The sequence below is a fragment of the Salminus brasiliensis genome, chromosome 5 (assembly GCF_030463535.1).
Source record: "Salminus brasiliensis chromosome 5, fSalBra1.hap2, whole genome shotgun sequence".
Classification (NCBI taxonomy): Eukaryota; Metazoa; Chordata; class Actinopteri; order Characiformes; family Bryconidae; genus Salminus; species Salminus brasiliensis.
Genome location: NC_132882.1, coordinates 32409940 through 32427541, shown reverse-complemented (window position 1 = coordinate 32427541; position 17602 = coordinate 32409940). Strand labels below are relative to the sequence as shown.

Genomic DNA, 17602 nt, shown 5'->3' with positions numbered 1-17602 from the left:
TACAAGCCTCTTGCTTGATTTAGAACAGGCAAACAAATATCAGTGTTTGCTTCTTTAATCCAAACCCACACACACACACACACATCACTAATATCAAAAATCATGCCAGGCAGGGTCCCATGCAGCTAAGATAGCTATGTCCATATACAGTCGTATCTATCAGTACTGGAACTGGAACACAGCTTTTGTCATGTTGCTTCTGTACACCAGCACAGTCTGTAATGAAGCAGTCAAGATGATCTTGAGTGTCCCCATCAAGTCTACCAAATACTAATTCCACACTTGGTAATCAACTACAGACCATCTGTCTTCCTGCGTTGTCACGCAGTAATGAGGGAACAGGCCACGTCTTGTCTTAACTTGGTCTGAGGAGAAGAGAAATAAAGCCAGTATTGTTTCACTGGTATTGTTTTAAACCCTCCCTTAGGAGAAAAGGGGAGAGCAACATCTCCTCCTGCTCTGATGGACTGCTGAAAGATCTCTTAGATGTAGAAGAGATCTTTAAGACATGAGGAGATCTTCAGCTGAAACTGAAGTGAGATCAGGCTGAGCAGAAACAGATGAAGCCCCCTGTGTGACATTATTCTGATCTAAGTCTCACACTGGTCCCAAACAGGACTTAACAGTGTATAAAGCTATAAGTCAGCATTTCCAATTGAGAAAGTATACAGAGGCAAATGGTCTCACTGTTCATATACTTATGGACCTGACTGTATGTATACCCTACATTGTGAAAGATCTGAAAATAGAAAAAAACAACCCACCGTTATGTTTGGTAAGGGGAACAAGGAACGTTTATTCTGGGAACAGTGAAAAAGTCACACACACAGTTTCCCTCTTTACCCAACTGTAGATCTTCAGCTAGGTTTGCACTGGAGTTATGAGGCTAGTGTAGCTAACAAGTAATGGAAGCTTACACCAATCAGCCATAACATTACAACCATCTGCCTAATATTGAATAGATCTGCCAACACAGCCCTGAACCATGGAAGCATGGACTTCACAAGATACAGCTAGCAAGTAGACCTACAGTAGCTCCTCTGCGGGACTGAACCAGACAGGCCAGCCTTTGCTCCTCACACACACACAAGGTTGTTGCTGGTTCACCCGTTGGTTGTCCTTTCTTGGAACATTTTTGGTAGGTACTGACCACTGTGTACTGGGAACATCCGATAGGAACTGCCTGCTGTTGTTCGGAGATGTTTCCTTGTGTTCATCGTGGTTTGGGGGGCTTTAAGTATGCCTATGTTGTAAATGAATATTAATCCACAAACATTTACTCATTTACCAAAACTAATAAATAGCCCTAAATACATAAATAAATAGAGTGTGAAGCAGATTTGTGTTCATTTACATTTGCAGGTAGTTTAGTCTGGGGCTAATCAGCTGTGGTGGGGAACAGCTTGACCAATAGTGGCGGTAAGGAGGTGGGGCTTAAACAGATGTAGACACAGAATGTGGCTCAACTTTGGACACAAACGCTGATGTAAAATCAACGCAAAATCCCAGATATTTTACAAACTTTAGAAATCAACCAGACCCTTTTTTTTCACATCCCAATAAGAGGACTTGTGGTCATCCTACCTAATATGTATCTCCCCTTGTATAGGTGCCATTGTGAACAGATAATCATTGTTTCTCCTGTCGGTGGTTTTAATGTTACGGATTGGATTAGATGGTATCAACCAGCATGGAAAAGTATGTTGCATAACTAAAACCAGTTGTGAAAACATCTGTATTTTGAAGGACAGTATTGAGGAATGCTGTTAGCAGGATGCTGGCTGGCATGAGCTTTCATTACGCTTTAGCTACAGTAGCTTTCCAGCTTCAGTGCAAAACTAAAGAAGCAGCCTTCAGTCACCAAACATGCCTTGGCTGATTTTGGGTTAAGGGAAACTGTGAATTAGATGTTTTAAGAAGTTTAAACCAGTCTAAACTATCTAGACTACATTCTTCCAGTGAAGTCATTTAGACTAGGCTTAAGCTGTGCCCTGGAACTAAATAATTTGTATTATTAATGTATTTATATACAGTCTTTTGCAAATGTTCATATCACATGTTTGTTTTTTTTCCCATACACTGGACATGTGTGCACATTCTGCAAGAATCAGTAAGTGGACTAAGGCTTGGGCTTCATCCCTAGACAAAGGGCCAGCTCGTTCTTCTGGATCTTCCCATCCTTATTAATGTCACAGTGGCGCAACAACAGCTCACGGAACTGTTCCAGCTCTGAACCAGTGATGCTGGGCTGAAAGACAGACAGAGAGAGGGAGGACGGGAGTTAAATGCAGGAAGGAGTTCAATGAAAAAAAACTAAAGCAGATTCAGACGATGGTCTCTGGAACACCTGCACTACTGTTCAGTATTCACACACAGAGCACATTAGCACTGCTGGATTAGTGGGACCGTACCCAACCTACACACACTTATCTGATGTTCAAATTCACTCCTATAATGATTAACTGGTAAAGTTGCATAAGAGCCGTGTACACTCACCCTGACCAGCTCCATCATGTCTTTGACAAAGCCGTCCACCTCTGGTCCTTCGAGAGCACCTGTCTTACTCTGGAAGAGCAGTGACCTCTTTACATAATTGTATTATATACATATGTGAAGCATTGCAATTTAACCCTGAGAATTCACAGTCGTCACTAGTGCTAAAACAATGGTGTATTTTTTGTCAGGTGCTGCATTGCATCGTATTCTATCACTGTCTCATGAATAGTGTTAGATTGGGGCTAACGAATTAGCATGAAACAAACTGAAAGAAATTGGAAGTGCAGAATAAAATAATTAATTATAAATGTAATATTCACTCCAAGCACTCTTAAGGGTTGTTTATGAGATTCTTAAAAATAAAACCATCTACTAGAGGTTTTCCTTGGCCTTTAACCAGGCAAAGAATCATTAAAAGGGCCCCTAAAATGAAAGTGACATATCGTAATTTCTCAAACACTGTAGACTCTTCATTTAAAAGAAATATAACCAAAACAGGACAATTCCAAAATGTAAAATGATATATATATATATATATATATATATATATATATATATATATATATATATATATATATATATATATATATATATAATATTATTAACCATATATACGGCCTACAATTTGCATAAAATCATCAGCCCACTTGCAAAAAGCTGAAATGCAACAACTTTGGCTGTCCTTTAGACTGGAGGGCAGCACAACAGCTCCGCTAGCTGGGAATGGGAATACGAGTTTGCTGTGCCAGTGTCTGGGAAATGAGAGCTTAAACTCAACATGTGACAAAGCAAAAGCTGGGGGGAGCAGGTGTGGAGCTGGGTTAGGCTAAAAGCTAATGCTTGCTGATCCTAGCTTTTACCATCTCTGCTCTACAATGTCCAATTCCTTGACAAACACACTAGAACACCTCAGCTAAAGCAAACTGGAGCTAAACACACAAGGACAAAAAGACTTGAGGATATCAATATCAAGAAAGAGAGTGGGGGCAAGGCTAAAAGCTAACCTGGCTTTAATCTTTTTAGCTTGCTAACAGAACATTATGCTGAGAGGACACGACGAGAGGAGGGCAACACTATCCGGTAGGACTTAAACTATGCTGTCGTCAGCTTTCGTCAGGGCCATAAATCACTATTATATCACATTATAAAACCCCCCTGGAGAAATCTGTGCGTTTCATTCTAAGGCAAAATAACAGGGTTGTTTGTTAAATGACATCTCAGAATTTTCAGCCCAACCAAAGTCACATATGGTTTAGGCCAGAGTGCTGGGCTATCGATAACAGAGTTGTGGGTTCGATTCGATTCAAGCTCTGAGAAATTGCATGGGGATCGGGGGTAAACAGCCTTTTTAAGTCCAACCATTTATTTAAGTCCAGCTATATAAAAAAGCAATATAAGGGAAAACATGCAAGGGGGGTGGATACTTTTTATAGGCACTATATGCACAACTATGTTATTTATTAATTCATTAGTTAATGAATCAAATTTGAATAGCTGTGTAGTGTTAAATTCATTTGTAATGCAAATGTACAGCAAAGTGATACAGTAATAACAGAATCACAAGGCTTACACATTACGCAGTGAATGGCGACCCGCAGCATTGCACGATTCCAAGTGTTCCCTAACTCAGCACACCTGATTCAGCTCATCAGCTGATGATCAAGCCCTTAGGGATGCTTTTAATAACACAGTGAAGGCTGCATAGACCTTGCTAGCAATGGAACTCTTTCTTGCTCAGTCACTCTCTCTGGAGAGGGCCTGAGTAGGCTGTACAGCCACATGGCGGCTTACTAACATTTCATTTCATAAGCTCTTTTCATTTCCACCCATGTCAGATGCTTTTTTTTTTTTTTTTTTTTTTTTTTTTTTTACTGATTTTGTACTGTACAGGAAGGTGAGCTTTCTTCGAGCATCTCCCTGAGTCACATCTTAGGAAGCACGTGTCTGAGTTCAAACATACTGAAAGAGGAAGTGTGTCTGTGGTTAAGAGAGAGTGCAGAAGGCTCCGATTAGGCAACTCCACTGGCTGCCTGTACTCACCACATCGTAGTGTGTGAAGATTTTCTCAAAGTCACGCTTTCTCTCATCCAGAGTGTTGGCCTAAAGGGGCACACAGTAAGTTTTGAGATGAGAACATTTGTGAAATGAGAGAACGTCTGAGGAATAATTATTGCGAGAGGTCGAACATATACTGACATCCATCTTGAACTGCAACAGGAAGTTCTCCTGCAGGGCCAGGATTCTGGAGGGGAAGCAACACAATTCTACAGTCAACATCACTGGAATCACAGAACCTAGAACACAGAGTCCAGCAGCAAAATCAGCTCTCGTTCAGCTCTAGTGATTAACATCGGATCCCAAAACAGCGTTCCGTCATGTGAAAACTAAAGTGCAACCAGTGTCGGAATAAAACCTAGTAGGCCTAATTTACTGATGTTGGCATGCTTTGCTCGGCCTGCTAATGGATCGTAATGGACTGTGCATGAGTCGTGTTTACACATCCGAGTACTTCTCCATCTCGCTTTGTGGTCTACTGATTGGTTCTGCATTTCACAAAAAGTGGAAGTCTCTTCCATCACTGTCATGATGCCAACCACAAAACATACAGAAAGGAAAAGCATGCACACACACGCGCACACACACATACATACAGACACACCGAAAGGAACAGATTTACACACAGTTTGTCGTGATCCAGCTGTAGTATGTGCTTACAATGCAAAGGCTGCAGCTTACTGCACAATGAGGTCAGACATGTTGAGACATCTACCCAACCAGAGCTTAAGTGACATTAAAAGTTACGATTTTTCCTTTCTACTGCAAATTTGGCATTTTGGAGATCCATGTTTTTGTTTTGACAGTAATGAAGTGCATGTTCAGGTAGACAGCGATGTTAGTGAATGATGCACTTCCCCACCCAACCACTCTATAGAGTGCATATGTATCCGTTTTATCCGTAGAGTGCACATACATATATGTGGGGGGAAATGCGGGTAATGGAGGTCAGAATGCATCCTGTGGACAAACGTGGTAGTTTCTGAACGATACCTTGCTAAATCGTTTAGATCCAACCGTCCGTCTTTGTTCTTGTCGAATATATTCATCTGCAGAGCAAGAAAACAGAGAACCCCACAGGACATAAGCTCTAGAAAATAAACAGACCTCAACGCATTCTTTGAGGGATGTCTTAGAAGACCCATGTTTGTCTTAGAGATGTGTGAGTGTGAGGGACCTTTACAAAGTCTAAAGAACCTCCTTCACTTGCTGTAAATGTCTAATTTCAAGGTTCTTCACACTCACACATCTCTAATACAGCACAATACAAACATATTATGTATACGTATATAATAATGATACATTTTACTTTCCTAAAAACATCTAAAAAAAAAATGACGTCCCAAATATAAGGGACAAAAATGTGTGCTTGACACAATAACCAAGAGTGTTACAAATGGGACCCTGTTTTCCTTAATTGTATTAACCCCCTAAACAGCCAGTGGCCCACCAGTAGGCCCGAAAGGTTATGGCAAAACCTTCATTTGTAATTAAAGCATCTTCACTAGTCATGTGTAACCAGACTTTTGAGCATGTTAGTGATGCTAGTCTTCCTGCCTAGCATCAGTAGACAGGGATCTCTCAGGGGTGAGGGGCTGTAATTGTGAAGCTAGAGGCCTGTGTGAGGGCCAGCGAGCGTATTAAGAGTCTGTCTGTAGATGCTGGCTCTGGGGGATGGAGCGAGGAAGTGGTTGTTGGGCTGTGAAGATGAGCTGAGTGATCAGGTGCTGTCAGCCGCTCACCCAATCTCACCCTGCTCTGCCTGCGCCATCCCAGCCAAGATTGAGCCACCCCCAGCTGAACAGGGTCACAGGCAAAACACTTAAGCAGGGTGCCGAACACTGAGGGTTTTGTGACTGCATCCACATGGGTACACACTCGCACACACACAGTCATTCCTGGAAAGGGGCAGTTGTTTGGATGCTGTACTGCAGTTAATTGCATTAGAAATCAGCTTGAAAACAATGAGCCTGTGGACTGGGTGAACCTAACAGACCTGTTATACATAGTCCCATGCCCCTATTTCAGAAGCTCATAAGTAATTGGACAGTTGTTTCTTGGCCAATCATATAGGCTATACTTGCATTTTTTTTTTTTGGTCTGGGCCATTTATACTAATCTTATGTTATGTGTGGATTAAGGATGCATTTTCTTTCTTTCCAGTAATTATGTCTTGCTTTGCATTGAGAACCCTCTCCAAGTAACAGTTAGTCCAATTAGTCTAATTAGTGGCAGTACCTGGAAACTGGAGGGCTATGAATAAGGGCTATGAATGAAGGCTAAGTATGACTATAACTACCGAATGTAAAGGATATAAATTGACCAGACCCTCGACTTTGACATTGTCATCATTCATATTCATTATTTCACATTGCAACAAGGTCCAGTTACTTAAAGACTGAACCGTATTACTTTCTATTCAGAGCAGGGGAAAAGTCGAAGCTGACAGATTAATGACTGACATAAATGGCTGGCCTTTGAACAAATGGCCTGAACGGAAGGTGAAAAGTCTGCAGGATGTGAGTCATGAACATTTCAAAGTACGTATTTGTTCAATAGGCATGTACATGCTTTAAATGCCAGTACAAAATGTAAATGTTCCACAGTCAATAAATATACGTGTCAGTCACCAAGCAGCATGTGGGATAGGCCATCTGTACCAGAAGCCACTGCAGGAACATCTCACCAAAAAAGGCTTTGCTTTAATACAGCCTGTTAGTAAGTGTAACGGTTGCAGCAGTGCAGACAGAGGCTTAGAAAGTCTGACATTCATGAAAATCAGAAATATCGGATTTCCCTCCACTTTATCTCGGAGGCAGCCCAATCTTTGTTAATCCTCTGATAATACGAGGCAGGAGAGATGCTCTCCAATGCTAATCTTCTCTCACTAATTAATTGTAAGAGCTTGATTTCCTGGAGACCATTGATTAATGATTCACATAGAAACAACAAGAAAAATGTTACCATAGCATCTGTGTATTCTTCCAGTTTGTTGGAGGGCACCCCTTTTTTGTGGTGTTGAAACAGATCCTGAAGGAAATTCTGCAAGGGGAGCAATAGAAATCAAGAGAATTAAACCACAGACAGTTATAAGTATGTGTATGTGTAATACACTAGTTCAACATCTGTAGGTTTATGGTGTGTTTTGGTGTGTTGGAAAGCAACCAAACCCACGGTTAGCTCAACCACAGAAGCAGAAAAGTTGTGAGTAGTGAAGGTTTAATGTACTGAAGAAGAGCCCACGTGTACAATAGGAGCAGGAGGCTTAAGGCAGTCTGCTGCAGTCGAGAGATATGCTTGAGAAACGGCAGCAGAATCATTGTTCAATTAAGGCAGCGGCCGTCCAAAACTGCCTCAAAGGACTTTGATTGACTTTTCTCTGCAGCCTTTGAGTGAGAACATGTACAAGATTTAAAGGCATCAAGCTGTGACTAAGCGCCCCCTGGAACACTCAAAGAAAGGCATGGTGAGGCATATCCCACCAGAGGGGAACTAAAAATACCCCAAGGAACACTGTACTAGTTCAACAGTTTCCGCCTGAGAAACGGAGAACGGATAATGCCCTGGCTTTCTGTTGTGTCTGTGAAAAGCTGCTCATGCAGTGACGGAGATCGGGTTTGATCACGTCCAGAAAACTACATCCAATTAGAAATCCCCACCTACCCTACTCTCTGGATACTTCCTGAGCTCCACCTGACTTATAGCTCCACCATAGCTTTTGTTAGCATTGTGTTCCCTTTTTAACCGTTTTATTTCAGTTAAAATATAAACACTATTTTCTTATTTTTTTCAACAAACATTTGGATGGAGACCTTTTTTCCCCTTTATCTCTCAATTTGGTAGTGCCAATTGACCCTCCTGTTCATAACTCCCCCTAGCACCATGTAATGGCATCTCCAGGCAGCCGGTACGCTCAGAGGAAAGCTCTGGGTCCCCAACTCCACCGCACCAACTAATATATGCTAATGTAACATACTATATGTGCTAACATATAACATATGTGATGGCCAACATTGCTTTAAAAGCGATCTTCCCAACTGGAGAGAGCACGGCCAATTGTGCTCTCCCTGACTCCGGCTGCTGATGGCAAAGAGGAAACTGGGACCATTATTAATTTACTAATTAAACTTTTAGTTGGAATGTATTACCAAATTTAAGCTTGGGCTCTTCCCGGTCTAACTAGTCAACTGGACAGCCAATTGTATTATTTTTAGTCGACTCTGTCAATCTACTGGTTCATTTATTTTTATATTTCACTTCTTTTTTTCAAAGTTGCACATTTGTAATGTTGATACAAGCTTACCACTTTACATACAAGTGTTACATGAAAAGTTATTGTAGCTAAAAAAGTATGAAAAAAACATGCATCGATTAGCCATAACATTAGCACAACCTGCCTAATACTGAGTAGCCCCCCCCCCCTTGTCTTGCACAAACAGACCATCTGACCATCTGAGCCATGGATTCCACAAGACCTCTGAAGGTGTCCTGTGGTATCTGGTACCAAGGCTTTAGCAGCAGATCCTATAAGTCCTAAGTAAGTTGTGTGGTGGAGCCTCCATGGATCACATTTATGAGCCTTATGTGCCCATCACCCTCTAACTGGTTCTATCACAAAAATGTGTTGGATATGTTTTATCACCTTCAAGAACTGACTGTTCACTTACTGCCTAATATATGTCACCCTTTGACAGATGTTACTGTAGATGAAGATTATCAATGGTTTCCCTCACTTCTCAGTGGCAAACTTCCACTCAAACATCATGGATAAATGCCTGTACAATTCATAGATTATTCATTAAACCTGTACATTTAAACAGTACAGTGTATATAAATATATATAGTATGTATAGTGTGTATGGTGTATGTATAGCATGTATAGAGTATGTATAGTGTGTGTATAGTGTATGGATCGTGTATGTTTAGTATGTATAGTGTGTTCATAGTTATTGTGTCTATATTCTGTATTCCTTATTTTGTATATGTTTGTATAACTTGAGTTAGTTTGTTAATGTTTGTGAATGTGTTAATGTGATGTGACAATAAAGCTTTGACTTGATTAGTTTTGGGTGGCATGACCTCTGAGCCCACTAGCTCATACCCACTTTTTGGGAAAATAACATATCTAAATATTTGACAACATTTCAAAAACAGTAACATCATTGGTCAGTTTCTACCCACAGGACCATTGCTGGTGGGCCACACCCAACACAATAGAGACCCGGCATGACATGGTAGGGGTATGGTAATGTTTGGAATAGTGGTGTTGCGAGAGTTTGTACACATGTCAGGGTCACTGCTAGCTTTCAAAAGCCAAAAAATATCCAATTGTCTTTGTGGTCCTAAACTAACCATTGGCAAAAGGCAAGAGATGACTAGCACAAACTGTAGCTCAACAGATGAGCCACAGCCTCTAACTGTTCACCAACAAAGTAGAGCCATAAGATAATAAAATGACAAGTGAGTGTCATCAAATGAGCCGTAACTTGTGAATGCTGCTGCCCTACCTTCAGCTCTGCTGCTGAAATATATCCACTGCAGTCTGCGTCATACTTCCTCCAGATCTATGTAGAACAAGAAGAAACAACCTTGTAAACATGCAACAACATGTGAGTCAGTGAGCTCTTTCTATGTAATACTTGCAGCACATGCAGCACGGCTACCCTTAGCATGGCTGATTAGAACAGGTAGGAAGAATAGGGATGAAGTAAAGCATGATGGAATTAAACCCCACCTTCATGAACTCCACGCTGTTGTCCAGAGGGGCCTCACGGCGGAACACCAGCAGGAAGTTCTCATCTTCTGGCAGGATCATATTAGCGAGCTAAAGGACACACGTACACACACACAAAGGAAACAATACAAAGAGCAATAAGGCCATACAGGAAGAAGAGCCACATGGCCGACTGCTTAGCTTCCCTCAAATCAATTCAAGTTCCAGCCTGAGGCCGCATTGTTCCTTTGAGTGGTTTTCTGGCTAGCCAGATTTTTTATATATAGATTAAAAAGCCTGTTGCGGTCATACAGGGCCCAAAGGACAATGCACTCAGTTAACAAAATATGGCTACATGGCAGAAATCCATCCCATCTAATTGGGATTATGAATTGCACTTGTGTTCAGTGCAGTCATCAGCAAAAATGTCTTGAAGAAAAGGCCTGAAACTCTGCAAGATTATATTAATCTAATTCCATCATTTTGATTCAAAAGGATTAGGATTTTGTTTCCCATGGTTTTTAGGTGGATACAGACAATTCAGTTCTGCCACTGGTTGGGACCTCATGAGCAGAACTGAGAACATCTAACATAATTAGAAAGCAACAGAAGAATTAGTCAATTATGCTTTGCTGGGAATCGATTTCACGTCACTCCGGAGCTTCTGGGGATCACTGACTGTGAAAATGAGCCAGTCAGCTGTTAGAAGTGGATGGGATAACATGCAGATTAAAGGATAAAGGTAAAAGGATAAAGGTGCACGTATTCGTCACTGTACAGTGTGGACTGTACAGCGAAATGTGTCCTCCGCATTTAACCCATCTGGTAGTGAACACACACTCACACACACACACGTGTTAGGGGCAGTGAGTACACACACACACCCAGAGCGGTGGGCAGCCAACTCCAGCGCCCGGGGAGCAGAGAGGGTAAAGGGCCTTGCTCAAGGGCCCAACAGTGGCAGCTTGCAGAGCCCGGGAATCGAACCCACAACCCTGGGATATCGATAACAGGGTTGTGGGCTTTCACGTGACCACATGAAAAGCCAGGTGTAAGCACACCCAAGAAGCATCGTGATCATATGATAATTGGATAACTCCAATTATCCGACCACATCTGGAGGCGGTCAGAATAGATTTGGACCTGGTGAGACTGGTGAGAGAATAATTGTCTGTGGATTGTCTTATAGATGGCTCCTTATGTGATCATGAATTAATACACTGATATCAACAGCAGAGAAACCATGTTTCCAGTAGGTTACCAGAATAACAGTGGGGTCCAAAAGTCTGAGACCACAATGAAAAACAGAAAAAATGAAAAACGGAAAAATCTAAGCAGTAAATTAAAGAAGAAATGGTCCAAAGTACACTCAACATCTGTGAAGATTGGGGGACGTTGGCCATGTTAAGGCCTTTTGACAAAGAGGTCAAATGTCTAATCTCTAACACTGAAGAACATCATATTCAGATGGCTATCATGTGGATGTGACTTACTGAGAAGCTTGTGCAGGCCATGCCAGCTTGAGAGCCTGCTCGTCAATAAAGAAAAGGGGGACGTGCCATCAATGAAGTAATAACTTTACATTCATTTGGAATTGATTGACCCCACTGTGTGTGCTCTTAATGTAAAAGGTAATAATGGGTTTTATCTGGCCACACTGGAAATGCGTTTCTTAAGGAGCATAAATAAAACGAGTATCATCATAAGATGCAGACAAGAGCGCAAGGCGTCAGCAAGCTCTTCCTTAGTGTAGTGCTGTGTGCTTGTCTGGGTGGGCAGTCAGACCCTACAGCAGTACAGTACACTACTTCAGTCCAAAAAGAAAAGCCCAAAACATCAGAAAAACTCTTCACTCTTCACACTTCCGTAGCCAAGTGATTTTATTTTTCCACCTCCTCTTTAGTAATAGGTCACCGACCCTGAAAATGCCCACTACTTCCCACTACCTTCGCCTTTTCTTTAGACTGCTCTCCTACACGGTGAGTCACTCCTTCCCTGTTAAACTATGTAGCTTTATCCGCTGTGTTGTCAAGGACAATATGGAAATGAATGGCTTGGCACTAAAAGTCAGAGAAAGTGAGTGAGCGAGAGATTGAATGTGAGGGGCATGGAAAGACACACACAGAGAGAGAGAGAGAGAGAGAGAGATTGAGATTTATTACACAATCAATTTCCATTAGACTTGGACCACGATCAACACTCTTGTTAACAAGATGACATTGGGTCCAGCCCATAACTCAGAACCACAGCCAAGTCCACACTGCAGCAGGAATTCACAACAGCCCCTTTTTGGAGCACTCCTCGCATTAATAATATCTGGATGTCTCTAAGTATTACAGCCTCCCCTTGTTTGGAATGAAGTCCATTATATCAGCTCTACTTTCCATATAGGAGCTCACTCAGTAGTTCTACAATTACAGACTGCAGTCCATCTGTTTCTCTGCATACTTTGTTCTGTATACTACCCTGTTCTTTAATGGATGTTTCTGGTTGGTGGACTATTGGACTATTCCCAGTTGTTTAAACACTCCAGCAGCACTGCTGTGTGTGATCCACTCGTACCAGCGCATATATTTGGATTTGGAAAGACACACACCAGTCTATATAAAGTCTCACAGCTGGCAATGCATATCAGAGCAAAACCTAAGCCTTGAGGAGGAAAGAACAGGCTGTAGAGCGCAGAGACAGAATTGTGTAAACAGAGGCATAGATCTGGAGAAACATCTGCTATAATGGAAGTTCCTAAGAGCACAGTGGCCTCCATAATTATTAAAGTTTGGAAAAAGCTGGACTCTTCCTAGAGCTGGCTGGCCCACCAACGAAATAATTGGGAGAGAAGGGCCTTGGTAAGAGAGGTGACCAAGAACCCAATGGTTACTCTGGCTGAGCTTCAAAGAACCTGTGCGCAGATGGGAGAAACTTCCAGAAGGTCAACCATCACTGCAGCACTTCACCAATCTGGGCTTTATGGCAGTTCTGAGAGAAGAACAGCAGAGAGAAGCTTCTCCTCAGTAACAGACACATTAAAGCCCCTAAAGGAAACAAGATTCTCTGGTCTGATAAAACTGTCAGAAGTGTCATGTCAGGAGGAAGCCAGGCTCTGCTCATCACATGCTTAATTCAATTCCTACAGTAAAGCCAGATTACTTTTTACTACTGATGTTGTCACAAAGCAGCTTTACATAAATAGTGATTAATAAAAGACAGAGACAAAGAAGAAAGAAGAAAATAACAGAAGACATAAAAGCATGGTGGTGGCAGCATCATGCTGTGGGGGTCAGCAGCTGGGATAAAAAGACTGGTCAGGGGTTGAGGGAAGAAAGCTAAATGGAGCAAAGTACAGAGATAACCCATTCCTTCCACCATCCTCTACTTCTTCTAAGGTCAGTTTCTGACCACAGAGCCACTCTTGGTTGGAAATTATTCATGCTGAGCCACTCTCAACCTAACAGAGACACTGACCAGGACCACACACACTATCATTCCATTACCATCAGTACACCCTGAGAATGATACACCAACCAAATCATTTCTGATCAGCGGTCCTGTGGTCATTAACAGACTGATGTGGTAGAGGGAAGTGAGTATTGTGCACAAGTTGAAGGAGATCCGCTACATTTTCTTGTGAATGGGAGAAATTAGGTACAATAGGATGTGGGCTGTAGTGCGGGTCAAAGCCTTTTAGTGCCATATTCATAGCTGGAGGTGCTTCAGTGACAGCTACCACTTATCAACCACAGAGTGTAGGAGATAGATTTTTCCCTTCAGTACAATTTCCGGAAGCTCTCAAAGCTGACAAAATGAATTACTCTGTGTAGTTTTCTTAAGCTGGGTCTTAATATGCAGCTTTACAAACATCTATCTCTTTGTTCTCTTACTGCCTTAGAAGCTGAATTCATCCTGTGGTTGGTAGAGGTGGCATGGAGAGCATTCAGAGCAGGTCTTCAGAGAAGGTCTAATGATTTCTGGCAGTAAGTGTGTATTTCCTCAGAAGAAAACCCTAATAGTAGAGCAAAAGCAGATTTGGCAGAATTTCCATAACATGAGTCACATTTTCCTCAAAAAATCTTTCTTTTGATAAACTGAAGGTAAAATAAAGGTGCTGCAATGAGTTCTTTGAGTGATGCCATAGAACAACCGGTTTAGTAAAGAGATGGGAGGTGAAGAACCTTCAGACCAATTTCTTTAAACGTTTAAAAGGTCAAAAATATAAGATTCCTTCTCCATCAGGAATGGGCTTCCAAATAAACAGTGGAATTTGTGCACTCATTCAAATGACTGCAGTGTTTTCACTCATCTCCTTTTCAAGTGGCAAGTAATAGTTGGAATAAATCGAGGGAGAATCAGGACAAGTGGGGGTATGCATGCTCCACTTGTCCTAAACCTCGGGCACCCATGGCCTCAGTGCAAAATGCACACAAGGCCAGCGTGTAGAGAAGCACACAGGGGTACTGTACACCTCTACTGCATAGTGAACGACATCCAGCACTGATTCAGCTCTACTCAGCTGAACCGTCGAGGCAGATCTGTTCAAATATAAGTCAGGAATGGTTCAGAAGCAGGTGGGAGTGTGAAAAGGGACGGCTGTACCTCCTGGATTTGCAGGCGTCCGTCAGCGGTGACGTCGTAGGCGGACATAAACCTGGCCTTCATTTGCTGCACTTTCTCCTCTGTTATGTTATCCTGAAGACGTAAGAGCAATAAGGCAGTTACCATGACCACTCTCCCTCTCTGTTTACCCATCACACACTTACACTTACACAACGGAAATGCATTTAGATAGTGAACTGCTGGGTCAATGGGGCTTCCCTTTAAAGGACAAGCTCTTTAAAGGAAAGGTATTTTTTCAAAACATAAAAGAAAAACAATCAAACAAACAAAAACAAATAAACAATACAAATAAAAGACATAAAAACATATTCAACATACATTCATCTAAACCTTACACAGAGCGTATTTATGGGCTTAAAATGATTTAGTGGAACATGCATGAACACTTTATGAACCGGTTTGAGCCATTTCCCTCTTCCCAACTGCCTGGTTTTCATGTCCAGATGAGATCGGTTCAAGAACGGACTCTTTGATTGCTGTCTAATATGTATATCCCACCCCTTGGCGTGGTGCCATTGTTACAAGATCAATGAAATTCACTTCACCTCTCAGTGGTTTTAATGATATGGATTATCAGTGTACTGTATTAGTTTGTATGTCACAGCATATATCTGTTTCTTCATCTTCATTTCTGTCATTTCCTACTTTCTAAGTAGAAAATTTAAAATACCCACCAATATAAAAGCACTCGATTAGTTATTTAGCACAGTCTAACAGCACCCAGTGAAACTGGCCAACTCCTAGGGGTGTGCTGATCCAATACTCCGTATCGCTATTGGTCCGATACTGTCCAAAATCACAGGATCGTACATTGGAAGAAAAATGAATTCTATAAAATAATAAATAAAATTTGACATTTTCAATCAATATACCAATATATTCATATCTCAACTCTAATAATCACATTGTAAGTTATGATAAACTGTAAAGAAATCTCACAGCATTGGCTTAAGGGTACAGGGAGGGAAAATGGCATTGGATTGGTATCAGTATCAGCAGATTTTTTATGGTATCAGACATTAAAAAGTGGCCACCCCTTAGTTTAGTGTGGTCGTTTCCCCCCATCTTTAACACACCGGATTCAGCTCAGGGAATGCATTCTGGCATGGATTTGGGTTTAACAATAAATATCAGTTTAAGAAAAGAATGATGAATCACTGTTATTATGTATAAATTCATACTGGTTCACTGTTTACCGGTTTATGGACTGGTCTCAGCTGGTTGATGCATAGTTCATTATTAAAAACAGAAAGGCAGATGTACAACAGCAAAACCGTGGGTTTCTACACTTTATCTACAGGGTGAAAAGATTAAGAATAGTAAACAGTTTATAGACACCCGCTTACAATGTCTGGAGGGGAGTGAATTCCCCGTTTTAACATTTTAACAATGTGCTGTGATGCCTTTTGGTAATTACATTTTGCCTAACATGATTGTGAGCTTGGGCCTCTAGCACAACCAGGCTGTTATCTGATTGAGCAGTGCCACCAAAGATAGTAGCCATTTAGCACCTTAGTGTCTGAGGAAAGGTGTTTTGGAAGATTGCTCATGTGTGTCTTATTGATGACTGGATTTGATTGTAATATTGTAAAGTAAATATTTTTATGGGAGGTTTGGGGTCCTTTAGTTTTAGTGGTGTTTTGCACTATAGATGCAACTTATTTAAGAAGAAACTTATTTAAAATATAAAAATCATGTAATTTTTAAGGACCTGTTTTTAATGTAAAGGCAACTATTTTCCACCATGCGTCTACCTGCGAATGCATGAAAGACTTGAGGACTGTGAGGACTGTAGTCAGTACACTCAGGAACACTTTTCATGCAGGATCACATTAGTGTGTGTGTGTGTGTGTGTGTAAATGGCACAGAAGAAAAGGAAGCTTGAGAGTAGAGCTATTAGAAGTGTACTGAAGTGTGAAGAAGTTTAAAGGGCAAGATAGTGTAAGATGGTCTATATAAAAACAGATCATCAACTCCATATGATACCATTAGTTACCAGAGCTGAGGCTGGTGATGTGTTAATACATCAGTTTCAGCACTGTCCTGATGCTGCAGGAGAATTGAGCAATTGAGTTAAGTGTGTTTTCTGAGGAATTTATGAAATATTGATTAGAAATGTCTTTAACACAACTTAAGACAGCATGTGGCCTTGCTTCAGTGAGTGTGTGTCTTCGTGCAAGTGCAATGGTATCTGTCAATACGTCTAACCTCAGTTTCCTTAAGCCCTAAAGTGTGACTTCCTGTGGAGAACCATGTCTAAACAGGGCATGGTTTTCAGTGCACTGAAACCATGCAGTAAGGACAGCTTAAAAAAAACAAAAGCCTTCAAACATAAAAGTTTCTACCTTTCTCTCATGGTCAATCCCTCAGAGCTCCATAATTGTGTATTGTCCACTCTTATAATACCATTTAACCAGTTTGCCCAGTATTCCTAGCCAACGGTACAGCAAACACATTAGAATGAGTCCAAAAGTGCACTATTAACCTTGAAAGAGAGCTACCACTGTCATCAAGGCCAACCTACCTTTCAATTCAGTGACAAAGACACTAATAATCACCATTTGTGTTGGAAACAGATGGAATTTAGCCTTCGTCATCTGTGCAATACACACTAATGAGCAAACACACATAGTGGACAATGAGCGCACATGCCCGGAACGATGGGGAGCCATCACTGCAGTGCCCTTGGGAGTAGGGATGGCAGCTTGCTGAGCCTGGCTATCAAAC

At 41.4% G+C, this 17602-nt stretch overlaps 1 protein-coding gene across 1 annotated transcript in view; it reads right to left on the bottom strand.

Annotated features, from left to right (window-relative positions):
- Positions 1-766: 766 nt before the first annotated feature.
- LOC140555673 (secretagogin-like) overlaps positions 767-17602 on the bottom strand; it is an 18161-nt gene continuing 1325 nt past the window's right edge. The window contains exons 3-11 of the mRNA XM_072678976.1: positions 14855-14947; positions 10286-10375; positions 10059-10115; positions 7516-7593; positions 5545-5600; positions 4693-4738; positions 4537-4596; positions 2497-2565; positions 767-2248 (exon numbers count right to left, since the gene is read on the bottom strand). Of these exons, the coding sequence (XP_072535077.1) occupies positions 2120-2248; positions 2497-2565; positions 4537-4596; positions 4693-4738; positions 5545-5600; positions 7516-7593; positions 10059-10115; positions 10286-10375; positions 14855-14947 (678 nt within the window). The 3' untranslated portion in view covers positions 767-2119. The remainder of the gene's footprint in view (positions 2249-2496; positions 2566-4536; positions 4597-4692; positions 4739-5544; positions 5601-7515; positions 7594-10058; positions 10116-10285; positions 10376-14854; positions 14948-17602) is intronic.